Source organism: Pseudovirgaria hyperparasitica (assembly GCF_010093815.1).
Source record: "Pseudovirgaria hyperparasitica strain CBS 121739 unplaced genomic scaffold EJ05scaffold_8, whole genome shotgun sequence".
Classification (NCBI taxonomy): domain Eukaryota; kingdom Fungi; phylum Ascomycota; class Dothideomycetes; order Acrospermales; family Acrospermaceae; genus Pseudovirgaria; species Pseudovirgaria hyperparasitica.
The window spans coordinates 1,550,045-1,576,345 of NW_022985556.1; the positions used below are offsets into that span (position 1 = coordinate 1,550,045).

Sequence of the window (26,301 nt, forward strand, 5' to 3'; positions counted from 1 at the left end):
CAAGTATTGCATTCACCCAGGGATAAGGGAGGGACTCGAAACGCGCGCGTGTATCTGTAGTAGTCGTGAATTGACGCTGAAGCTTTTGCAGTAGTAGAGTGCGGAACCATCAATCGACAACCTTTACATGTCGTAGCTAGGTAGACAGTTTTCAATACCTGTATCCGGACCATAATCCTGCTCTCCGAAGGTCGACTCTCTAATCTAGATGGCCCAGGCATGACTATATACGTCTACGGTCTACGTGTACATGTGTGTGTCTCAGACGCATGCCCCTGGAGGCTGCACAAGTTGGACTATGATCTACTCCTACTGTCCGCCGCACGTTGCACGCCCCTTACGATTACTCGAGCTCGATATTCTGACGCGACGAACCTTACATATTGTTGACAACCAACTAGCACCTGCATGCATATAAACTATGATGAATATGATCCGATGGATCAGTCAGTCAGTTAAGTCAATCAATCAATCAATCAATGAACCGACCAATCCCAGGATCAATTGGACAGTTTGACAGGTGGACAGGTGTCTCGTGAGAGCAATGGGCCATCACAGCCACAGGCTCTGCCCAGCCCCAAGGATAGATCTTAACACGATAAGCTGATAAGTTGCCTAGCGTCGCGCTTAACCACAAGGACGAAGTCTGGATCTGTAATGAAGAACTCTTTCATTCTTTTTTAAAAAAAAGGCTCTTCGCGGAGGGTAAGGCTGGTGTGACACGTATTCTGAAGCGTAGCGTTCCATGGCGTTCCCACGTGTACAATCATGCTTGCTTGACCTTTTAACATTTCCCCGAAGTCGTAGCTGAGAGCGTTTGTGAGTAACAACATGACAGGGACAGGGGCACGATTCCAGATAGATAATCGAGGTCTTTCGATGCGCGCTGTAGTCGATTCATCAAAGAGGATGGCAGATCAGATGCTGTTTGTAGAAATGATCTAGTACATTTGGGAAATATCGATTATGACGTGGAGAGATTGACAATCGAGCTGAAAGCGAAAGCGGTGGAGCGTGGGTGGGTGGCGAGATGTTTCGGACGTCTTGGTGAACGGCTGGCTGCTGCTAAGGACTGCAACGTCCTCACACCATGGCGGAAAGTCCGGAATGCGGCAGATGCAGTGATATGCCGGCGTAGATTGTAAGTGTGATTCTGCATTTTGTCTGCTTCTCATACCATCGTCAAATCTCCAGACGATATAGATCTAGGGAGATGTGTGTATGCGTGTCTGACACAGTTTTCAGCAGTGGTGTGTGGTGTTCCACGCCTCACTCGTTCGGGCAAGGCTTCATGCAAAGAATGCCTCCGACTGGCGAGTCTGAGTGGTTGAGAGGCCGCGCATCCTCGGCCAGGGCAGCCGCTGGAGTGCTGCGTCGCTAATTATCTTAGTGGAAGACTCCACTCGTCGAGGAGGGCAGAGAGACCCATATTATCATGGATTGATCCGACCCAACAGTTACAGCACAGCCAAAAGTTGGGGAGGCACAGGTAGAAAGTACTGTAATTAGTACTACAGAAGCAGAGGCAGAGGCAGAAAGCAGACACCCCCCCCCTACCCCCAAGGAAACCCCCTGCTGGCCCCCTTAATAATAAACTCAGGTTGGCTTATCAGGCCCCTGCGCTCACTGCACTGCCCGCCACTCCCACCCAGGCCCCGAATCTTCCGTCCCCCCTATTCCTCGTTCCTCTACCGCCAAACCTGCTTCTTCTCCTCTTCAACGCTCGCTATCACTCACTCCTACCCTCTGCCCGGATTGCTCCACTCGTTCTTCGTCTTTCGTTCAACTGCGCTGTGTTTGCCTGTTCTTTCGACTGCTGGGACTCGTCGTACAGAAGGGAGAAGAGGTCTTTCACACTCACTCATTCACTCACTTCTTCTATCCTCTCCCTGACGGCTAGTGAATCTCGTTGGAGACAGCGCCACCTACCAATCAGACTTTTCCAGCAGCTGCGCGTCGTCGCCCACAGCAACAACCGCTCACGTCTTCGTCCACTACAGCCATCCTTTCGTTACCTGCTCCTACCAAGACGATTCCTATATCGTCTGTCCACGATTCGGAGTCGCTGTCAACTGTGCTTGGACGCTCTGACCTGATTGTTTGATCAGCTCAGTCTCTTTGCTTCATCTACTACACTTTCAACCACAATCCCTCTCTTGACGCTCGTTTCTACGCCGACTCTTTTACACTGGTAATCAATCACGAGCATCTTGCTATCGCCACATCGGTAATGGTTACAATCTGACGTGAGTTGACCTTTGCTGCGTGTTTCTCACGCTAGGAAACTCAAAGCAGCACGGCTAATCACCCATCGTTTAGATTTAGATCTGCCTAGTCGTAAATAATCGCAGTCATGTCGGGACAACCACAGGGTGGTCAATACGACGATGGCTACGGCCAAACCAACGACGGATATTACCACGATGACCAACAAGGTTATTATGATCAAGGAAACAACGGCGGCTATCAAGACCAGCAACACGGCGATGCCTATTATGACGAGTCGTAAGTGGCTTGATTTGAGTTCACATAACGCTTGCTAAATTCTTACAGAGCCTACTACGATAACAATAACAACAATGGGCAGTACCAGCAAGATGGCTACTACGACAATAACAACCAGGGCTACCAGGATGAGTACTATAACGATCAATACTATGATCAAGGTGGCCGAGGCCAACAGCAATACTCCCAAGGCGGCTATGCTGCAAAACCCAAGCGAAGGGGTCATGATTCGGAGGAAGACTCTGAGACGTTCAGTGACTTCACTATGCGTTCTGACATGGCTCGCGCTGCGGACATGGATTACTACGGAGGGCGCGGTGATGAGCGCTATAATAGTTACGGTGAAGGACAAGGCCGTGGGTATCGCCCACCATCTTCTCAAATCTCCTACGGTGGCAACCGCTCCTCCGGTGCATCTACACCAATCTATGGCATGGAGTATGGTAATGCCCTGCCAGCTGGTCAACGATCACGCGAGCCTTATCCGGCCTGGACGTCTGATGCACAAATTCCATTGACGAAAGAGGAGCTTGAAGACATCTTCATGGACTTGACCGCAAAGTTTGGTTTCCAGCGTGACAGCATGCGTAACATGTACGATCATCTCATGACCCTTCTGGACTCCCGCGCCTCTCGCATGACCCCAAACCAAGCCCTTCTCTCACTTCATGCCGACTACATTGGAGGTGAAAATGCCAATTACCGACGATGGTATTTTGCAGCCCACCTGGATTTGGACGATGCCGTGGGTTTTGCCAACATGAAACTCGGAAAGGCAGACAGAAAAACACGCAAGGCCCGTGCAAAAGCCAAGAAGGCGGCGCAGAATGGCGAAGCCAATGAAGAGCAAATTCTGGAAGCATTCGAAGGCGACAATAGTCTTGAAGCAGCCGAGTACCGCTGGAAGAGCCGTATGAACCGCATGTCACAACATGATCGTGCTCGGCAAATTGCTCTTTATCTTCTCTGCTGGGGTGAAGCAAATCAGGTTCGGTTTATGCCAGAATGCCTCTGCTTCATTTTCAAGTGCGCCGACGATTATCTCCAATCACCAGCTTGTCAAAACAGGACACAGCCAGTGGAGGAGTTTGAGTACTTGAACAACGTCATCACACCTCTTTATCAATACTGTCGAGACCAAGGCTATGAGATTGCTGACGGCAAATATGTTCGTCGAGAGCGCGACCACTCTCACATTATTGGTTACGATGACTGCAACCAGTTGTTCTGGTACCCAGAAGGCATTGAGCGCATCGTGTTGGAAGATAAATCGCGGATCGTCGATCTGAAGCCTGAAGAGCGATATGAGAAACTAAAAGATATCAACTGGAAAAAGGCATTTTTCAAGACATACAAAGAGAACCGGTCCTGGTTTCACATGTTGGTGAATTTCAACCGTATCTGGGTGATTCACGTCACTGCCTTCTGGTTCTATACGGCCTTCAATTCTCCCACTCTCTACACGAAAAATTACGAACAGCAGAAGAACAACCCACCGAAAGCAGCGGCGCAATGGTCTGCAGTCGGTCTCGGCGGTGGCATTGCTTCTCTCATCATGATCCTCGCGACTGTCACCGAATGGGCTTATGTACCCCGCAGATGGGCTGGGGCACAACACTTGACAAAGCGACTATTCTTCCTGATTGGCATCTTCGCTCTGAACATCGCTCCAAGCGTGTACATTCTTTTCATGGATAAGCAAGACGGCAAAATACCATTGATCCTAGGGGTGGTCCAGTTCCTGATTGCTCTGGCGTCGTTCCTTTTCTTCTCGGTCATGCCCTTGGGCGGTCTATTCGGTAGTTACCTGACCAGGAATTCTCGCCAGTATGTTGCCAGCCAAACTTTCACCGCAAGCTACCCTCGACTCCGCGGAAACGACATGTGGATGTCTTATGGACTCTGGGTCTCTGTCTTCGCCGCCAAGATGGCCGAATCTTACTTCTTTCTGACTTTGTCGATTCGTGACCCCATCAGAATTCTCTCAATTATGAAGATTCGCAACTGTGTCGGTGACAAGATTATCGGCACCATCCTCTGCCGGTACCAGCCGCAAATCCTGCTTGGTCTGATGATCTTCACGGACTTGATTTTGTTCTTCTTGGACACGTACCTTTGGTACATCATACTGAACATGCTGTTCTCGGTTGCTCGATCTTTTTACCTGGGTGTCTCGATCTGGACTCCCTGGAGGAACGTCTTCTCGAGACTCCCAAAACGCATTTACTCGAAGATTCTTGCTACTACTGATATGGAGATCAAGTACAAGCCCAAAGTCCTCATATCGCAGGTCTGGAATGCCATCGTGATTTCAATGTATCGAGAGCACTTGCTTGCCATTGATCACGTTCAGAAATTGCTCTACCATCAAGTCCCATCGGAACAAGAGGGCAAGAGGACACTTCGCGCTCCTACCTTTTTCGTCTCTCAAGAAGATCATTCCTTCAAGACTGAGTTCTTCCCGGCACAGAGCGAGGCGGAACGACGAATCTCCTTTTTCGCACAATCACTCTCAACACCAATACCCGAGCCTCTGCCGGTCGACAATATGCCAACTTTCACCGTCATGATTCCTCACTACGGTGAGAAGATTCTGTTCTCCCTCAGAGAAATCATTCGAGAGGACGAGCCATACTCGAGAGTCACTATGCTTGAGTACCTCAAGCAACTCCATCCTCACGAGTGGGACTGTTTTGTCAAGGACACCAAAATCCTGGCAGATGAGACGTCACAATTCAATGGGGATTACGAGAAGAGCGAAAAAGACACGCAAAAGAGCAAGATTGACGATCTACCTTTCTACTGTATTGGCTTCAAATCTGCCGCTCCAGAGTACACTCTTCGCACCCGCATTTGGGCGTCGCTTCGTGCACAGACTCTTTACCGCACTATCTCTGGCTTCATGAACTATAGTCGCGCCATAAAACTTCTATACCGTGTCGAAAACCCCGAGGTTGTCCAAATGTTCGGGGGAAATTCCGATAAACTCGAACGCGAATTAGAACGAATGGCTCGTCGCAAGTACAAAATTGTCGTCTCTATGCAGCGTTACGCAAAGTTCAACAAGGAGGAACGTGAAAACACAGAATTTCTACTCCGCGCGTATCCTGACCTCCAGATTGCTTATCTTGATGAAGAACCGCCTGTCAACGAAGGCGAGGAACCTCGCCTATACTCCGCTCTGATAGACGGCCACTCCGAGATCATGGAGAATGGTATGCGCCGTCCCAAATTTCGAGTCATGCTTTCCGGTAACCCTATCTTGGGTGACGGAAAGTCTGACAACCAGAACCACTGCATTATATTCTACCGTGGCGAATACATTCAACTCATCGATGCTAATCAAGACAATTACTTGGAGGAGTGTCTCAAGATTCGCAGCGTTCTGGCCGAATTCGAGGAAATGACGAACGACAATGTCTCACCGTACACACCCGGTCTACCTTCGAACAACTTCAATCCTGTTGCCATTCTGGGTGCTCGCGAGTACATTTTCTCTGAGAACATTGGTATCCTTGGTGATGTTGCTGCTGGTAAGGAACAGACATTTGGTACTATGTTCGCGCGTACCCTGGCTCAAATCGGTGGTAAACTCCATTATGGTCATCCTGACTTCCTCAATGGTATCTTCATGACTACTCGAGGTGGAGTTTCCAAGGCACAGAAGGGGCTGCATCTCAATGAAGACATCTACGCTGGAATGAACGCACTTCTACGCGGTGGTCGGATAAAGCACTGCGAATACTATCAGTGTGGTAAAGGCCGTGATCTTGGATTTGGTTCCATTCTCAACTTCACTACAAAGATTGGCACTGGCATGGGAGAGCAAATGTTGTCGCGAGAATACTATTATCTCGGCACACAGTTACCTCTGGATCGATTCTTGTCCTTCTACTACGCTCATCCTGGTTTCCACATCAACAACTTGTTCATTATTCTGTCGGTTCAGATGTTTATGTTCTGTCTGGTCAACCTGGGGGCACTCCGACACGAGACCATCACCTGCAGTTACAACAAGGACCTGCCAATTACCGATCCAGAATATCCCACAGGTTGTGCAAACCTTGTTCCAATTCTCAACTGGATCCAGATTTGCATCATCTCCATCTTCATTGTCTTCTTCATCTCCTTCGTACCGCTCGTTGTTCAAGAGTTGACCGAACGAGGTGTCTGGCGCGCGGCGACTCGTCTTGCCAAGCACTTCTCATCCTTGTCGCCACTCTTTGAGGTGTTCGTGTGTCAGATCTACGCCAACGCTTTGCATCAAGATTTGTCCTTCGGAGGTGCCCGGTATATCGGAACAGGTCGTGGCTTTGCCACTGCTAGAATCCCATTTGGAATCCTGTATTCCCGATTCGCCGGTCCATCTATCTACATGGGTGCACGATCGCTTATGATGTTGCTCTTCGGTACTGTCACCGTCTGGGTGCCGTGGTTGTTGTGGTTCTGGGTGACTTGTATCGCTCTCACTATCTCGCCGTTTTTGTTCAATCCTCACCAGTTCGCATGGGGCGATTTCTTCATCGACTACCGCGAATACCTCCGATGGCTTTCCCGCGGCAACACGCGTTCGCACGCTGCTTCGTGGATTGGTTTCTGTAGGTTGTCCCGTACACGTATCACTGGTTACAAACGTAAAGTTCTCGGTGACCCTAGCTCTAAACTTTCCGGCGACGTACCCAGGGCACACATAACCAACATCCTCTTCAGTGAAATCATTGGGCCCCTCGTTCTGGTGGCAGTCACATTAATTCCCTATGTCTTCATCAACTCCCAGGTGGGTGTGATCGACGAGAATGAGGGGAATGGTAAAAAGAAGATCGAGCAGACCAATGCACTCGTACGACTTGGTCTTGTCGCTTTTGGTCCAGTCGCCGTCAATGCTGGAGTTCTTGCAGGTCTCTTTGGTATGGCTTGCTGCATGGGCCCCATTCTTACAATGTGCTGCAAGAAGTTCCCTGCTGTTCTCGCTGGAATCGGCCACGGTGTAGCTGTTTTCGGTCTTCTCGCCTTCTTCGAAGTTATGTTCTTCCTTGAGAGCTTTAACTTTGCCCGTACCCTTCTGGGTATGATTGCTGTTACTGCCATCCAGCGGTGGTTCTACAAGCTTATCATTTCGCTTGCTCTGACCCGAGAATTCAAGGCCGATAGCGCTAATATTGCGTTCTGGTCTGGCAAATGGTACGCCATGGGTTGGCACACCATCTCCCAGCCTGGTCGCGAATTCCTTTGCAAGATCACCGAACTGGGAATGTTTGCAGCGGACTTTGTCCTCGGTCACGTTCTACTGTTCATGTTGACGCCTGCACTCCTGCTGCCGTACATCGACAAGCTTCATTCCATAATGCTCTTCTGGCTCAGACCAAGGTATGTCCAATGCTTGAATCGTTAACACACTTTCTAATCATTTGTAGCCGTCAAATTCGCCCACCAATTTACTCGCTGAAACAGACCAAATTGCGTAAGAGACGTATCGTTCGATACGCCATCCTGTATTTCGTCATGTTCTTCTTGCTCATTGCACTGGTCGTGGGCCCTGCAGTTATTGGAAAACTCGAACTATTCGATCCGGCAACCCTGGACCTTCCTCTCCAACTTGTACAACCTGTTAACCTCAACAATAACGACACTCTGGGAACCTCACAGACTGGTACTGCTATTGCCGGTGGCGCGGATCCCACTGGCAGTGACTCAAGACTACGGATGGTTCGGCTAGCATTTTAGAGAGGATTCAATGTTGGACAGCGGATGAATCTCCGGAAGACATGGCCGTTTGTTCGGAGGACCTGTACAACACTGCGAGCACGACTCTTGTCCATATGCCCCTGCAATGGCAACGTAATGATGTAATCTTTTTTTGGCTTCGATCCTTGCATTTTTGTTCTGTACGGACCGAGTTCCGGGTGGGCTACAGTATAACCAATTTCCTGAAGTATTCGCTCGTTCACAAAAACTGAGCCTGGACATGGTCAATCGGCGCATTAACACGTAAATAAACTATCAACACACGGATCAACGTATTCTTGAAAAGTTATAGTAAAGATAGGAAATATATTATATCGACTCTCGATCATTTTGTTTGTTTATGAAACTTCCACTCGTGATTGCACACGCGACTTTAATGAGAAGTATTGATATGGCAGTTAAATACATAAATTTTCGTCGCCGTAACTTCGTGCTGTGTTGTTCAACTATCGCTTGTTGGTGCCTCAGGCCTCCCGTCAAGAATTAGAGGTCGGATCTCCGCGGCCACGACCGCGCGCCATGGACAAGCAGCACGCGTGTCATAGGCAACTTTTCAATTTCTCCCCTTTCTCACCCACGCACCTACAAAGTTTCCTGTAAACCTCCGCCCTCGATATGGATCTCCACGAAATTCAAGACGCCTTTTACCAGTGGTTCAGCGAAGCCAATGTGCAATTTCAGAAGATTCCCGGTTCAGCAATTCTCCTGAGATACATCAAGTCCAGTTACCAAGACGATCCTGTGCGCTCCGCTGTTGAACTTTTCCTCTTCCTCTTCGCAGTGCGCTACCTACTTGCACCTAAATACTCTACCCAGAAACAGAAGATCGCGCTCACTGAGCAGGTAGTCTAAATCCATCTTACCCACCGGGCGCGCTCTGACATGCGAATAGGAGATCGACGAACTTGTGGACGATTGGACGCCAGAGCCATTGGTTGCGCCTCAAACAGCCTTTGAAGAGATAGAGAACGAGAAACGTCCTGTCATTGTCGGGTACGAGACTTCTGCTTTGACTTTGTAGAACATGTTCTTACCTTGCCGCAGGCCCACCGGCCCCAAATCGAAACTCTCCAATGGACGTACGGTCACGAACTTAGCCTCTTATAACTTCTATAACTTTGTTGGTAATGAGACCCTAAAAGAGAAAGCTGTTCAGACACTTCGCACATATGGAGTAGGACCTTGCGGACCCCCAGGCTTCTACGGAACGCAAGATGTTCATATGAAGACCGAGGCCGACGTCGCGTCTCATTTGGGTGTAGAATCATGTATAGTGTACGCACAGTCCTTCTCCACGATATCTGGATGTATTCCCGCTTTTTCGAAGCGGGGTGACATTATAGTTGCGGATAGCGCTCTGAATTACTCTGCTCGGAAGGGCGTTCAAATTTCCCGCAGCACGGTAAAATGGTTTGAGCACAACAACATGAAGGACCTCGAACAGGTTTTGCAGAAGGTCACGAAAGAGCAGATGAAGAAACCACTGACCAGACGCTTCATTATTACTGAGGGGCTTTTCGAAACTACTGGCGACGTTGTGGATCTACCCAAACTAGTACGCGTTTCTTGATCAGTGGCAATGACCATTGGCTAATAGTTTCAGGTTGAGCTGAAGCTCAAGTACAAGTTCCGCATTATCCTGGACGAGACTTGGTCCTATGGAGTGCTTGGTCGCACTGGTCGTGGAGTCACAGAGGCGCAAAATGTTGACCCAACCCAGGTCGACATGATCATCGGCAATCTTTCCGGACCACTCTGCGCAGCAGGCGGGTTTTGCGCCGGCACGGAAGAAGTTGTCAGTCACCAACGCTTGTCGTCCGCCTCCTATACGTTTTCCGCTGCATTACCGGCTATGCTTGCAACGACAGCAAGTGAGACCATACGGCTAATTCAGGAATCTCCTGAGATCCTAGCCCAGCTCAGAGAGAACATCAAAGCCATGAGATCTCAGTTGGATCCTCGGAGTGACTGGGTGCGGTGCACTAGTGCTACGGACAATCCAATTCTACTGCTGGTCCTTAAGCAGGACGCCCTCACCTCTCGTAATTTCGGCCAAAAAGAGCAGGAATGGATCTTGCAGGAGGTTGTTGATGAGGTACGACACCAATTCCTCTACACTTACTTATTCGTGCTAAAATGTCCAGTGTCTTGCAAACGGTGTTCTGATTACTAGACTAAAGGCCATGCCGCAGCCACTTGGAGCTGCTGTGTCTGCTCAAAGTCCTCAGCCGCAACCTGCACTCAAAATATGTGTTACGACTGGTCTTTCAAAGAAGGAGACAGAAAAGGCTGGCGTGGTCATTCGCCATGCCATAACCAAGATAATGACAAAGAAGAGGTGATGACATGGACAATCACATGTATCGCCTAGACTTATTGTACTATATTCATGCTGCATTTCTTATTTGCGGGCGTCGACTGAATGGTATGGAAGAGGTAATTAGTGCTCCTTTGGAACGGTGCTGCTGTATCTCCATTGGTCTTATACCTTATCTAATATTTATCGTTAAAGCGAAGTGATAGTTTTACGACAACTCGTTTCGGGCATTATCGATAGACATGATAATGGGATCTTGAATGCCACGTTTAGAACCAATGAGTCGTAGTGTAATAAAAATGTGCATACTCTCATATCAGGCGAATTGCAAGAGATCTCGTTCCTAGGAATGCAATTGGATCTGTCGTAAACATATCTAGCTTGTCAATTGACATTGTTCTTGTACCTAATTGTTCCAGGGAGTCACATGGTACACCGAGTTTTGCCACACCTCACCCGACTGCTAGAATGAAGTAGACCTATATCTTATGTAGGATATTCCCTATGCCTCGCTTAGATCAATAAACGCAACTCGATTCTTTGTGGGTTCCTGGCGCCCACCTGCCTCATGTCAACGTTTCTAATAAACTCTGCCAGCGTTGTCGCTGTCCTTTTGCACTCCTTGCCAAATTTCTCCTTCATTGTATCCTCCACTGGATTATTGTGCCCAGGCTATGGCTCCCGTGGACAAAAATCCCGAACAATCCAATAATGGCTTATTCTCGTTGACATTAGTAAGTTTACCAGAGCAATTTTGCTTGACGATTGGTTCCAGTGCTATTTTTCACTTCGATTACGTTCGCTTTGAATACGGGGCTGTGATAATAGACCAGCCTTGTCATCAATTCATAACCACTGTTAGGTAGAGTGGGCACGCCTAGAGGCCTAGCTGTCTTAAGATTGAACTCCAGTCACTGGAAATTCACCAAGGCACCGCACCATTCTGCTCTTCAGCAAGTGTAACCCGACCCGATCACTGCCACCCGCGAGTCCTTGCAACGGCGCTCTACTTCAATTGGCAAATCGAGCTGGGCCCTTCAGCGACTTAGTAGAGGGTCGATGTGGGACTGTATCTGGAGGACTGAATATCAAAAGCTGCAGAGATCAACCCTTTCAGATCCTTCCCGGTACAATACTAAAACATTAGTCTAGGGACACTCCAAGCAGCGAAGTGTCACCAGGTCAATGTTCCTTTACTGTAACAGTGCTAAAGACAAGCAGTGTGGTGAAATATGCTGCTTGACCAACCTTAATTCTGGTAATTTTGATATGGGCCGGGGTGGCCGGGCTTTGATGAAGAACGTGGTTCTAGGGCGACAGCAAATAAACAAACCGCGCATACGCAGATTTCGAGGGACCGGTAATCCCATAAATACAGATACGATAAATACAGAATTGGGTCGATCGATAGTTGGTGTGTACTATGTATATTCCTCCGTGACGTGTGCTTCGCTGCCACGGCATCCCGCACTAGTGTCCGTGTCAGCCCCCTCCGATATCCCCAGCCACCCCGCTTTCCTGGCGCATATTGATCCATACACTGCGCGACCAACTTCACGTCGCTGTGGTGCTTCGCTATAGTTGTTCTTCCAACCACCAAAGTCAACATATACTGTGTATGCATATTCGCAGTCTTGTCTTGCTACACTGAACCATCACTCTCGCAAATATCTCTGTCGTCCTCGCCTGTACCGTCTCCGCACTCCTCCGCTCCCAACGATTTCATCCGCTGCTACTTGCGCGCAGTGTTCGCGCCAGACTGACCATCGGTCACGTCACCTTACATTGCCCACCAGATCACGGAAAAAAACGTCGGTCGCACTACGGAACATACAAACGCTGCGCTGGCTATCCTCTGACGCTACATAAACTGGTTGATTAAAGCTGCGTGCGTTTCCCAGACACCAAAGCGTTCAGGCCAGGTCGAAAGATCGTTATACAGGCAATGGCGCGCTCAGTTGTGGGTAGAGCTGTGGTGGTGCGCGAGAAATACTACTGGCCCGACATCCAGTTGAATGTGTGGACAATAGTCATGTTGGCTACGGCAGGAACCATACTCGGAGTGAATGCATCATTCTGGCAGATACAGAACCAAATGAATTTAGGGGTACCTTGGTAAGCCGTCCATACATATGACATTCTGCCCGTAATGCTAATACCGCATGACAGGATATTTCCATATGGTATCACAGTTGGAGCCCTGACCGTCATCTTCATACTCATTGAACTCGTTCTCATCGCCCAACGTCGACTCTTGCCCGGTATCATGATGCTCTTATCATTCGTATTGCTTGTCCTATTCATCACGGGTATCATCGGCACGGGTATTCAACTCTTTGGATCGAACTCTAATGTCAATAATCTCTGCTCGACGTATGTGGACAACATGAATGTAATGGGGGTCAGTTCGAATACACTGGCATGGCTCGAGCAGAACAGCATTTGTGAGCACGCACGAATCGTCTCAAAACATGTAAAGTTGATCACTAATACGAATTTTTAGGTTCGTCCTGGAAAGCCGTGTTTTCCTTTTGGATAGTTGGGACTGTCTTCTTGGTATGGATGATAGTCATGGCTATGCAAGTCAGTCGTAATCAGTTTGATAACTATTGAGAGTTGTCCTCATGATGTACTATTTTGGCGCTGTCACATGATTTCTGTTTTTACATCGGTATGTAAAGGATACGTCGGAGCGTGTTGCTTGAATAAATCCCCTCGTCCTTCTGCTGCGATGAATCGATCAAGGCGTCTGGAGGATAAGTGCATCGTCGGGAGTAAAAATTCGATTTACAACTTGTTTCAATTTCCACGGAGGAGTTATGGGATCGAGAGAAATGAGTTACCATTGTCAAGGAATAGGAAGTCTAGAGCTTGTGATCCTTCTACTAGACCAAGAAATCAATTTGTACGTTTTTCAAGTATAACTATCCTAGATAGGGAGATGAGTTTTCTAGAAAATTCATAAGAAATATCGTCATGCATAGTATAGTTATACATATTAGAACTAGAGCTAGATGAAAATACGTAATAGAAGTCAAAGCCAAAAAAGGAAAATTTACTTTTACTTCGGAAATTCATATATATCACTACTGATTTTGCCCTATACTACCAGTAGATAGTAACTAGATCTAACACTATATTAATAGTCTTTGTTTCTTTCGAACTAGTCTTTTTCTTAGCTAGATATATACAATAGACGACTAGTATTTGGTTTTCGAAACGAAAGGTGTTATTATACAACATTCGAACACGCTGGATATCTATAGACTAGTAAGTGGCTGTACGTTTAGTCCTACCGGCGAAAAATGCGAATCTGGGTCGTCGATACCCCTTACACCCCATCTTGCATATCATTTACCAACGACTCCAACATGCTTAAACCGTAGAAGCCAGCCATGTTCCCGAAAACCTTTAACATCTTCCTCATATCCTCCCTATTTTGAGTGGCTACCCACTCTCCTGAACAAGCACAATGCTCCATAAATTCATTGGCCCGTAACCGCGCACACTTACTACACTTTAGATCCTGCGTACACCACTCGAGGCCAATGCGCTCGACTTTAGCAACCAGTGTCTCCTCGATGCGCAATTTGTCGTAGGACGAATTACAATTGTGACATCTCCACTTCGCCATCGACGGCCCAACTGCCGAGTCTGCGCTCGAGATCTGGAGAGGCATAAGCTCTGAGTCACGGCAGAGGTCGATATCGCGTATGGCCGTGCATTCGTTGCATACAAGCCCTCGGACTGGGAGAGTTGCGCTCGGATTGTGGAATGTGGCCTCAGAGCTGAATTCGCGAACGTCGAAAAGGGCGAGCAAGTCCTTACGGATTCTTCTTACTTCCAGATTGAGCTTCTTGTCGAGGCTCAGAACTTGCATGATAGATTTGACAAGCTGCAGTACTGGAGCTGTGAGGTTGAGGTGAGAGCCAGGTAATTTGGGAAATGCCCAGTCAGGAGCAAGCTCAGCGTGCATGAGCTCAATATGCTGCCGGCGAAGAAGACTAGTGACATCTTTGGTCAGGGCTTTCAAGAACGTCTTGGGTAGGAAGTCGGTCTCTTCATTGGGGTCAACAGTCAGCGGTTGGAAGTGTAACTGTGTAGGACGACGTGTTCCATCTGCGACGTTCGCGAGAGTAGAACGCTTACGAGCGTGCATCAAATCGACAAACTCCGCAACCCAGCTGTTGAAGGTTTCCTGGAGCTTAGATGGGAGAAAGGTTGCCAGTTGCCAACACATGATAGTGTCGAGTGTCTGACTTTCCGCCTCTATCACCTCTTGGCAGCCCTTACCGCCGTAGTTAAAATGATCGTACCACACGAGATAGTCCCAGTACTCTTTAATTTCAATATCGAGGAATTGGAAGATCGGTTTAGCTTGAACAGTCTTGAGGATATATTGGCTATACGCATACGCATTGCCGACCTCAGACTTAGTAGTTTGAAGTAGGAGGCGATTGGCGCTTGCGAACACCACATGTGATCCGACCCTTCGGAAGTCGCCCATGAGTTGTTGCAGAGCCTTTCGAGACATTACCTGCACATAATAATGCAGGGAACGGTCATATAGAAAGGATGCAGGGCTTTCGACCCACCGAACAATATGCTGAACCATGACATCAGCCATGTAGCTCCCCCTCTCAGCCTCTAGCCACCAGGACTTGAGCATCTCACGCAGGACAGTGATGCCAGCTGATGCAAAGGCACTGTCGGAATACAGTACATTCGAGCATTTGCTAGCACTATCGTCAGACGAGGCCGCAGGATTGAATGAAACCGAGTCAGATCCCTCAATCTCGTTGATTACCGAAGATGACAAGACGGTGTTAATAGCCAAGTTACGTATGTTTAGGTCGATACATACGGATGAATACGTGCCTGGGTTATTAACTAAGGGCATTTCAACGGTCTCTAGTGAGCCGAGTATATCGTCCTTTTCGTGTCCTGCATGATCTGGCTTCGCACCAGCTGACCACCATAGTACGACCTTTTCCTTCTGGAGGCGGCGTGCATATGCAATATCAATTAGAAAGCAAGGGTCATTGCTTTCGACATTGCATAGGGGAATATTACCGTAACGAGACAGCTCGACAAGGTGAGAAATCCACGCACCTAGGTCTAGGTAATGGTTGACTAACCGCTTCGCGATAAAAGCCTGCCAGCCAAGGGGTGGGAGCTGTTTGTCTGATTCGTCCGGACGGAGAGGCAAAACAGGCAGATCATTCATGTTGGGAATATCGTACAATAACATCGTGTGATTGGGCGACTGCGTGACGAGGACTAGAGGACTATGCTCATCTGCTCGCAGCTTCTTAAGAGCATCTGAAAGTTCGAGGTGAGCCTTTCGCCGGGTCGTGACCTGGACGATCTTGAACTTGATTTCTCTCTGATATTCGAAGCAATCTTGCCATGGTTGTCCTTTCGACTTCTGCAAACGCTCCTGGAACATTTCCTTATAAATCTTGTCCACGTTAGGGAGACTCTGTCCTTCTCTGTTTCTAGAGAGCATAATAACATGCGCGGTGTACTTGGAGGTTGAGAACAGAGCATATATATGCTTATCGCCAGCAATGACATGGTAGAGATAGAGGTACTCGAGCGGTGAGCTGGTAAGATAAGGTTGTTGGGCAGACACACGGTGTAGTGACGAAAGATCGAAACCTTGTTCGAGACCTTTGCCAAGGACTCCTTTCTGACTCTCGTCAAATGTACATATGCTGCCGATTTTCAGAATGGCCCGAACGCCGAGAGGGAGTTGTTTTTCGTAGACACCCTCGACGCTCGGATGATTAAAAAGAGCCGAAAACTTCTTGCTCTCCTTTATATAGACTTGCTCGCTCATAGTGAGTCTAAACAGATGTACTGAGGCATGTCCATTTGGCAGAGTGTGATTCACAAGCTTTTCGACTGCGCACCCGTCGATAGAGACATCTGGAAGACCCTGACCTCTGAGATTCAAATATATGTGCCGTGGCACAATAATTTTGAGAGAGTGGACCTTCTTATCAATCAAAACGTATGCTTTGAGCTCGCCTGGTGTTTGAGTCTCTTGAATTTGGAGTAATTGCCATGTGCTGATGAACAGAAGTTCGGCTTGACTCCTGAAAAGACTACCAAGAGCATCTGATGCATCAGTACGTTTGTCGCCGAAGAGCTGACGCCTTCGTGACCGGGCTTGTTTCTGAATCTTCCACTTTTGCTTCTGGTACTGCAGCCATGCACTATAATCTTCAGTCATCGATGGTATTACCTTGGGTAAACTTGCGTAAGGGTCGATCGTGGTGGGAACAACAGGCTCGGGGGCCTTTCTCTTCTGAGACTGCGGAATATTAGTTGCTGTTCCCTTCTTCCCTCTCAAAAGCAAAGTGCCTTGTGAGGCCCCGAAGTCTTCAAAGTCCGCCACCATACGATTTCCCAAAGTATTTGCATTAGAGTCGCCTAGAGTCCTCTTGTCGAACAATTCGGTCATCTTCTTTTGCTGAAGCTTATCGTCCTTGGTCCTGATCCTTCGATCCAGCCACTCAGGATGTACGACTCGCGGGACTGGGTTGCGCACCTTTTGAAGGGCTGCAGGAATGGTAATGAGTTTCTGTATGACAGATCCGAGACGCTCGAGGTAGTAGTTCCAGTCAATGACATCGCGGGGGTCCATGTCACCAGGGTCGTCACGAAGCCACTTTCTCAGGAAATACTTTTTGATGGGCTCTTCAGCAGAGAAGATCGCCACTGGAATTGCTCGTTCGGTGACGGGCGCGTTTCTAGGTCGCGAAGAGATGATGTACTTGCAATTCAAGCCTTTGTCTTTGACCATCTGCTCGCCCAAAAACTCCGCAAGGCGTTTCGCCGTGGTAATGGCCGTTGATTTCTGTGCGCCATACTCTTCTAACGTCTTTGTCATGTTCTTGTTCTCACAAATGAGATCGATAAGCTCTTCATCGGCCAGGGTAGAACCGTGAGAATGCAGTACGTCAAGCCAGCGATTTGCTACCTTAGCCACAGCTCCATAGGTCTCGGTAAGCGTACTTCCCTCCAAGAAGAATTTGAAAATCTGGGTCTGAAAGATCTTGATGAGCTTAAGCTCTCCACGCCTCTTCACCTCAAAGCCTTTCAATTCCGCAAGGCTCCCATCATGATTGAACACCGCATATCGCTTCTTCAAATTCTTGTCTTCTTCTTTCGAAGTTGGGAGGATCATGGCCTTGTATGGCCCGTCGACCTCAAAGAATATTGAGTTGTCACTATAAGTGTCGTATCTGAATGTCTGTGGGTCTACTAGGTCCTGATATTGGTGGTTGGTGAATTTGGCGTGCACCAGATGGTTCAGCATCACACAGGGGTATGAAATTGCGACCTTTTTACCATTGTTTGTCCTAAATGCAAAGTTCTCTGGGAACGTTGCAGGAAGGATACACCAAATACCGTCAGTATCGAGTTCTAGCGGGCGACCTATTCTCTCAACCAGCTGACGAGCCATCTGGATGATCCGTGCGCCTGTCAAACAAGTAACACCCGCCATCTCCATGGAATACCACCTTGATCCTTTTCGCATGACGTATCCATAGAAACTGTTCAAGATAACCTTGTGTGCAAGCTGCAAAGAATCGAAGAGAACGATCATCTTCTTCGCCTCATCAATCTCGGCAGCTGGGGCGCCAGATTCTTTTAGAGCTTCGCTTCTACCTTTCCACACTTTTTGTTTACCCTTGAAGTCGTAGCGACGATCTCTGAAGTCCCGCACAGTGTTGACATAGAACGGGTTCTCACGCTGACAGATGATGGCTTCTCTTTCCATTGTGGTGGTCTCATGAATCTTATGGTAGATTTTCTTAGAGTAATCTTGTAACCGCTTCTTGACATGCTTTGCTTGTTCGTCTTCTGGTAGTTCGCTGAAAGACCTTGGGGCGCTCTTAGCGGAACGACCTGGGAAATTCTCGTTCTCAAGGGCATGCCGAATCATATTGTACTCGTCTCGTTTCGCAGGTAAGTACTCACCTCTCCAAGACCATGGCATGCGCCTATCGCAAGTCTTACCCGGTCGGTTGAAATCGCAAGCTGCACAGTCGGACTCTTGTATCATAGAGTCTGGTTGTAATCGATTGGTCGTCATGATATTAGGATACATCGATGCGACATCTAAATGATATATCGACGGGCATTCACTCCGATTTGGGGTTTCTTTTAGCTGAAGCAACTTAGCTAGGATCTGCATTTTGACTTCTTCGTAGTTTGTGATTTCCTCCAGCGACCTTTTTTCTTCAACCACGATGCTGAACTTGAGTGCATCATCCAGATCATTGATCAATTCATCGATTACGCTTGTGTCGAGTGCAAAATTGCAAGGGATATCACTCCTAAAGACTCCCGCTTCAATACTTTCAACGTGTCCACCAACGTATGTCTCACTCTCCAGTAGATGACCATTCCAGAATGCTTCTTTCGGAGCTTGATGCTTGTTGGGGAGAACGATTCCTTTTTGATATGCCTGGACCATAAGCAGCATTTCGCAAAGTGTACCAGTACCCTTGCGTAAGACATCGTCAGGACCAAGGGGAATGATAGTACAGAGAGAGAAAATGAATGGATGTACATATTTCATGTACAAGTAGTAAGTCGCGACAGCATCTGATACCGAGTACTCCGCCAGGGTTTGAGGTCGCTCACTCGCATACGGTGTCATTAGTTCAGGATCGAGTTCATCCGGATCATAGCCCAACTTGGCAACAGTGACTGCCTTCAGACCACGACTTCCTTGGGGAAGGTAGCTATCACGATTGACCCAGGCAAACGCGTCCATGTGCGCACAATAGTTCGACTGATATATGTCCTCGCTGTTTTTGCGAAACCCGATTTCCTGATACATGTCAATGCCGAGAACGCTAGCACGAGCCTCCACAAATGGCCAATCGAAGAAGTCACCGTTGTAAGTGACCATTACAGTCGGCCTGGCGTCCTTTATATGCTCGAAAAACCTCTCCAGAAGGCTCTTCTCGTCCGGTTCATTGAAGATCATAAACGGGCCCTGGTACTCCGGCTTCGGGGTGTAATCAAAATCCAAGATGTCTTCGGAGACGATCTCCCGGTTCGTGATCAGAAAACCTTGCCCGTCAATCATATACGATATCATCATGATCTGATCGATAAGAGCGTCTGGGAATTTCAAGGGCAGCTTTGTCGTTTCGATGTCAAAGGCCATTACAATTGGGTCGGCTCTGGTCAAGCGATCCTCAAGGCATGTGAGTGATATTACACCGTGTTTCGCCTCGACGGTGTACCATTTTCCTATTCGAATATCTGACGAACTTTAGTATCTTCTCAGTACGTTGACCACATGGTGGCACAAACCTTTATCTATGGCAACACGAACATGGTACGGAACATCGTACTCTCTAATATCAACAATAAAATCACTCGCATTAATGCCATTAGGTCGTTTATCATAATCATGATCATCGTCAAACACGTCGACGCCTGCATTCGTGCTGCACTTGTCAGCGAACGTTAATTATAATAGACCATGCTCTTTACCTGGCAACCTCCGCGTACGTTTCCATCGCGCTCATTTTCTTTTTATTCTTCTCAGCCACTGGAGAGATTTCCCTCCGTACGGCAAGAAGATCATTCACATTTGCAAATGTCAGTAATAAAAAGGTCCGGCGGTACCCCAGAAGATGGTTGGGCATCTGCAAGTCTTCTTTCTCCACACGCTTTATAGTCTTAATAAGGCCCTCAAATGCTCTCTTGCACCATTCCTCAACCTCTGGCTCTCGGCTGTGCTTCACCGCCACCAGGAAGTATGGGTCATATTCAACCGTAGCCTTGAAGGTCTCGCTGTCATCTCCAATAAAGTAGAAATCCACGCCTGCTCGCCCACCCAGTATCTTCTCGTCTTCGACATTCGTACTGTGCATGTTACATAGCCAGCCAACACGATGCTTACCGGCCTCGTACCGGGCAAAGCCCATAGCTTCATCGATGCCTTTGGCGAGACGCGTCGCTTCGAGCTTTTCATTTTGTGACGTGAGTTCGGTAGAGCGAAGTGAAGAGGCGTCAACAGTCTTTATTTTATTCCGCGGTCCGTATGACGTCTGGCCATTCTTCCCAAGTCGTCGGTATGGATGTCCTTGTCGCCGGAAAGCCATAGCAGATAAGGCGTGGTAGGATGGACGATGCGAAGCGAATCAAGAGGAAAGTACCAAGAGTGTTATATGCTAATACGAAAGGGTCATCAAATGTGCCAGTGCATCCATAAGCGAGAGTAGTATTCGCGGAAACGTACACAAACGTATCATTTGAGGCGACGAGGAGGAGAGCCGTGGTTTGTATAAGTAGACGCGACCCGAGGACGCGTAGCCTAGGATTAGTGTGTTATTTCCAATTAACACCGAAATAGAATAGCGCCCGACTGCCCATGATCAAGACTGCGCAGAGCTCCATCTCAGTCAATGACGATCATCAATTGCATATCGATCGCTGACCTTCAACAGTCGCCTGACTTCATTCTATAGTTGCATTCACCAATATGGCCGACCACCCTCACACTCCCAACGCTGAAGGGCTAAGACCACGCCTTCCTCCAGCTGTAGCAGCAGACCAAGAAGAGCGCATGAAAGACCCGTCCTACCAACGCACGCAAGACTACAAGAAGCGCGTATATTCACGATTCAGCCCTGAAAAGCCCATGAATATACGAGAAAACACCGTAATGCTTCCCGACGGTACGATACAAGCAACCGGGCCCTCACAAGACGCCATGAAGAGCATCACAGCCATTGACGCCGCCAAAGCCATACGAATCGAAGACTTCACAGAATTTCATCGCCTGCCATGTGTAAGAGAAAGTCAACTGCCTGCAATTGGGGGAGGTGCACTTCTTGGCGCTGCGGCGAAAGTTTTTGGAGGTTTGTGCCCCCTGTCAATTTTCATGGAGAGGGTTGATGATTATCTCGACTGACATTGAATCCAGCATCATTATGGAAGTCTACAAATTACGCTATGGGAACGTGGGTTGTAGTGGGCTTCGGTATGTATCAATATTGCCAACATAATCGACGTGCGGAGAAGGATGGCGTGAAAAGAGCTGTTGACATCATGCGGGAGAAGGCTGAAGAGAGGCGAGAACAAGCCATGCAAGCCAGGCGGCTGAAGACAGAGCAAGAAGAGGAGCGAAAGCGACGGAAAGAGGAACAAGAGAAAAGGTGGTATGGTCTTGGGCGCTTCAAATTTTGGTAATACATGCATCAGTGTGTATGGATTGATCCACGGCAGTCATTCATGCATAGTCAGACATGAGATCCGTGAGTGCACATATCGCATACGAGGGCGCTATGTCTTGCTACACCTTGACACACCAACGCAGCCCCGGTGCAACCGAAACGAACAGAATGTGAGATGTGATGTACCATATTTGTGTACTGAGTCTAGGATGTACATGCTATCCCTTGTACCTTGGAGGATATACCAATGCTATGAGTACAATTATACACAGTTATACCTCCAGACTCTGCACCATGCATATGATCGCATCTTTAAAGGCCCTTGAGGAGCCCAGATTGGAGTCTACGTGATGCGTTCGAATGTCACACCGGACGGGAGCCTTCAATGCAGCGATTTGGGTGACTTTAACGTCCGGGATGACGAGGCCGTTATGCGCCTGAAATAACGATCCGATAATGGAGACATGGCCACCGTAACATCAGGGTATCCCTCTGGGCACAGAGGGACCTAGAAATCAGTATAATATGTCCGGACAAAGGATTGTCAATCGAATGTGGATGCCCGAGACAAGGATTGGATGGAGCCACAAGCGTTGGGAGCGTGGCGGATCATTGCCGGTATACGAGGGTTTGTGGATCCGACTACATAGGTTTGGGAGAGATTTATCCAAGTCTAGCCACTTGAGGACTTGTCGCTCCTAACATCCGCCAGTTATGTCCACTCAGCGTTGCATTCTGATGGCCGAAGAGAGGGAAAAATAAGGAGAAGAAGAAGTAGTCATTGAAAGTAGTAGCTTCGCCATTTTCAACGAGCGATGATGACTTGAAACCCATCAAGCCACTGCCCGCAAGATCCAGAGATCCCGACGATGTTGTATGATCGAGGTGGAATCAGTAACTGCCTGTTGGATAGTCAGTGCGCTGTGCTCTTATGAGATGGAAGGACACAGGCTTACCCACTACCGCCATCAGGTCGCCCGAACACTTCGCTCTTCCTTCCAAGACTGGTGAGAATCTGGATCGCGTCGATCCAAAGTCCCGTTCGCATATAGAACCCTAGTAGCAGCTCCCCTTTGCGTGTGTCCAGAAGGAAATCTGACCCGCCAAGTTTACCCCCTCGCTTCCCGAACAGCTGACTGGCTCCGTCTTCGTAGAAAAATTCTATACCGTCGACCGCAAAGCCAGAGTAGACACGGATAGCTGTCATGAGCTTAGTCTGTACCATAGCACTATCCAGTATCACCTCGTGCGGCTCAGACCCTTCCATTTGAGAGTACCCTAGCTTACCGCCTCTATATCCGTAACGACCATCCCAAAGCTTGATTCGAGACGTCTTTGGGTTCAGTAACACACTGAAATCCTCGATGATATGCTTGCACTGACCAGCTGAATACATGGCGAGTTTCAGCTTCCTTTTCCGCAAATACTCCGGTAGAAGATTACGAAGATCTGCTTCTGTCAAGGACAACTGCCGTGGCAGTCCATCTCTCGATGCTCCATCTATACGCGGTCCCACATAGTCAATCCAGTGCTTGCATACATCGTCACCCTCGGTGTAGATCTCGATGAAGGTAATGCCAGTCGAAGCTGTGACCATGACAATGCTGTCTCCTGACCAAACTTGTATGCTTCCATCTTCCCTGAGTGGCTGATCGCTCTCATGTCTGAAACAAGGGTGGAACCGAAACCGAAGACAGTCTAGTCTGTGCCATCCACATTCGTCCTGCTGGGAGCAGATTTGGCCGCGCGAGTTGGTCCTTGTTGAGTATGGCTCCCTGCAGGTAAAGGTACGATTGAGCTTGGTATATTCCCTAAGCATAACGCCGGTTTCCTGATGAGGACAGCCGAATAAATGCCCAACCTCGTGCATGTGAGCTCCGATACCAACATTAGCCGACTCCCAGTTACTCCCGGCCTCGTTGCAGTCGTTTGCAACGTAATTTGTATCCGTCTTTGTACAGTCGGAGAAAGCAGTTCCTACTTCTTCCAGACATGCAGGGTAGCTTTGGAGAGCGTGTGATCCGAAAATGGCAAGCTGAAGATTGCCGACACTTCCCCCAAGAGCAGCATGACCGCGGATAGTTTGAACTTCTTTGTCCCAATGCGAGTCAAGGAACATGGCTGCAACGTATTGCGTCTGGCCATTCGGGATGCTGAAATAAGCTCGTATCGCGTCGGCGGCAATCCCGTATAAGTCACCCTTGTTCTTTGCGCCGTCATACTGCTGCGCAATATCAAGATCTCTTATTTCAGCTACAGTCTTTCCTGACCTTATGACGTGCACTTTCGCTTCACTGCGCATGATGTGTGATTTCCAGTCTTGACCCGAGAGGGAGCCTTGTTGCCACTCCTCTTCAAATCGGAAGCATCTCCTCCCAAACCCATTTCTATTCATTTGTTCGCCAGTGAAAGCTTGCCATAGGTATGCTGCCATCTTGTATTTGCGAACCGCCGTATATATCCCATTGCCCTCTTTCGCAACGCGTTCAGGCACCGCATCGTATGTGAACGGTGAGTCCTTTCCGACAATTATAGCTAGTTGGAGAGGTGGTGAGGATGTGAGTGGAAGATAGTTGATGTTGATGAAGCTGGAATGCACAGGAGTGGACGTGTTGCTCTGAGGGATCTTGGGAGAATAAAAGTCGAATCGAAGCCTGTTAGGCCCAGGCTGCAAATACACAAGTGATTTGAACTGTGATTCACATACCTGCCAGGAAGTAGGCGCAGTAGAGTCGTTGTGATGGTTGACTACGACTGTGCCATCCAGGGGTCTCGAAGGTGGGTCGCCGATATGCCCTGAAACGAGTAAAATCTTTTGGTTGACCTGACTCCATCTTAGCTAAATACCGGTTTATACGCTGAAGATTTTGATTACCCAGCTATTACTTGTTATGGACGTCACGCGCGGCGCAAATGGAGATGTAGTAGTAGGGCTTCTTACACTTTCGAAAGGTAACGTAAAGGAGCCCTATCGGCAACCTTTCGTTAGTCCATGTCTAAGTACATGGCTCGGTAGGTGTCTGTCACTCACATTGATGCTATATCTCTTGCTTGGTATTTGCGGTCTCGATGGTACAATCGGCACCCCACTGCCATTGCTGTTGAGCTTGAGGTTGAACGATGAATCCTCGGATGGCACTGTACTTGGCGGGGTGGATGTACCACCGTATGCGGAGTTCAGTGTAGACGTAGAATGATTGTTATAGAGCAGCTTCGGCGGTGCTGAGACATTGCCATTTTGAGGTCTGCCATTAGCCTTGGTTGCGTTGTTTGCGGATCGTGACTTTTCTGATCGAAAACTCTTGGACCGATTCTGTATGTCTTTTAGAAAAGACGACATAATACCGATTACGCGGAAGTATACGGCGGGGAGAACAATTGGGTGTAGTGTTGTTCTTAGGTAGTGACTGGGTATGACATCAAAGCACCGGATCATTGATATGCAACATCAACGTCAAGTATAAGAGACAAGGTCGAAGGATTAAGGGCCAAGAATGCGCCATTAGAAGATGTGCAAGAAGGACGAGTACGGGTGGACTCTAGCGGCGAGGTGTAAGTCCTGGAGTAGAAAAATAGCAAGGAAGAGGGAAGCTGCATCCATGAATGCAGACCTGACAGAAAAATATACCTACCTAGGTAAGTACCTCATGCCCATGCAGAACGACGGCAAGCCCGAGTGAAGTGACGGGTAAACGTGCCTAGGTGGTGCAAGCGGGTGTTAAAAGGACCTCATGATGCCGAGTCCCATGTCCAGTAGGCCAATTAGCATAATTCAGATCTTAGGTGGACATCGACTGGTAAGAGCTATCTATTATTCGAGGCCATGAAAGAGGTCCAGTATAACCGGAATGCGGAACTTAACGGTGATGACCGCTATTGATGCTGTGGGTTACCTCGTAGTTACATTGGTAGTAGCGTAGTTTTATATAATAATAAAGTTGATATAATAGCTGGTTATAGAAGTAGTTAGAATTCTATTATAAACTAAGGCTATAGTATCTCTATCTAAAGCTCTAGACTATTTTATATAGATCTACTTTATCTTATCTAATATAAGTAATCTAATTAATCGGATTAAGACTATACTGTCTTAGTAATTGTTTTTAATGCGTAGATCCATGATTAAGGTTATATCCTATATCAAAATTTAAGCTCGGATTGAGCTATGGATTCGGATTACAGGTGCCCACGTCTGACTGAGCCTTTGGGCAGACCGGATCTCGATATCGACGTATAGAAGGCAAAATACCAGGAGAGTATCTTGCTAAAGACTCCACTAATCTTGAAGAAGCTAGAGTTCCGTCAATTAACGGCGCGTGACGCGCGTCTGGACTTCTGGGCGCGTAGACCAGCAATCAGACACCTATTGGCCCTTGTCATCCACAGCTCAGCAGCATCCATTCTTAGTAGCATCTATTATCAGCAGCAAATCTGCCCTTCCCGACAGTCTCGTAATGAGGCAAGCGACTTATCGCGAGCCTGACGTACTGCAGTTCAGGCGGTCTAACTTTGTCATGTGCA

The 26,301-nt window shown here is 48.1% G+C and overlaps 6 protein-coding genes across 6 annotated transcripts; 4 read left to right on the forward strand and 2 right to left on the reverse strand.

The window, feature by feature from the left end:
* Positions 1–2,353: 2,353 nt before the first annotated feature.
* Positions 2,354–8,229, forward strand: EJ05DRAFT_439370 (1,3-beta-glucan synthase; the record flags this gene model as incomplete). The annotated part of the gene is made up of 3 exons (XM_033741869.1): positions 2,354–2,505; positions 2,554–7,872; positions 7,920–8,229. 3 exons carry the CDS (start codon positions 2,354–2,356, stop codon positions 8,227–8,229), a joined length of 5,781 nt encoding a protein of 1,926 aa, XP_033600738.1.
* A 546-nt stretch (positions 8,230–8,775) lies between these two features.
* On the forward strand, positions 8,776–10,901 carry EJ05DRAFT_476545 (PLP-dependent transferase). Its single transcript, XM_033744058.1, has 5 exons — positions 8,776–9,093; positions 9,143–9,243; positions 9,295–9,805; positions 9,854–10,345; positions 10,395–10,901. Exons 1-5 carry the CDS (start codon positions 8,866–8,868, stop codon positions 10,590–10,592), a joined length of 1,530 nt encoding a protein of 509 aa, XP_033600739.1. The 5' UTR covers positions 8,776–8,865; the 3' UTR covers positions 10,593–10,901.
* A 1,206-nt stretch (positions 10,902–12,107) lies between these two features.
* On the forward strand, positions 12,108–13,609 carry EJ05DRAFT_538500 (uncharacterized protein). Its single transcript, XM_033749456.1, has 3 exons — positions 12,108–12,682; positions 12,737–13,011; positions 13,071–13,609. Exons 1-3 carry the CDS (start codon positions 12,513–12,515, stop codon positions 13,178–13,180), a joined length of 555 nt encoding a protein of 184 aa, XP_033600740.1. The 5' UTR covers positions 12,108–12,512; the 3' UTR covers positions 13,181–13,609.
* Positions 13,610–13,705: 96 nt separating this feature from the next.
* On the reverse strand, positions 13,706–20,899 carry EJ05DRAFT_511101 (DUF1744-domain-containing protein). Its single transcript, XM_033748226.1, has 3 exons — positions 20,093–20,899; positions 19,910–20,046; positions 13,706–19,858 (listed from the first exon to the last, which is right to left on the reverse strand). The coding sequence occupies exons 1-3, from the start codon at positions 20,704–20,706 to the stop codon at positions 13,899–13,901; spliced, it is 6,711 nt and encodes a 2,236-aa protein (XP_033600741.1). The 5' UTR covers positions 20,707–20,899; the 3' UTR covers positions 13,706–13,898.
* A 91-nt stretch (positions 20,900–20,990) lies between these two features.
* On the forward strand, positions 20,991–22,195 carry EJ05DRAFT_476548 (uncharacterized protein). The gene is made up of 2 exons (XM_033744059.1): positions 20,991–21,465; positions 21,531–22,195. The coding sequence occupies exons 1-2, from the start codon at positions 21,087–21,089 to the stop codon at positions 21,794–21,796; spliced, it is 645 nt and encodes a 214-aa protein (XP_033600742.1). The 5' UTR covers positions 20,991–21,086; the 3' UTR covers positions 21,797–22,195.
* A 390-nt stretch (positions 22,196–22,585) lies between these two features.
* EJ05DRAFT_493147 (putative zinc metallo proteinase) lies at positions 22,586–25,120 on the reverse strand (the record flags this gene model as incomplete). The annotated part of the gene is made up of 4 exons (XM_033746094.1): positions 22,586–22,682; positions 22,737–24,604; positions 24,656–24,748; positions 24,785–25,120. The coding sequence occupies 4 exons, from the start codon at positions 25,118–25,120 to the stop codon at positions 22,586–22,588; spliced, it is 2,394 nt and encodes a 797-aa protein (XP_033600743.1).
* Between the last annotated feature and the right edge of the window lie 1,181 nt (positions 25,121–26,301).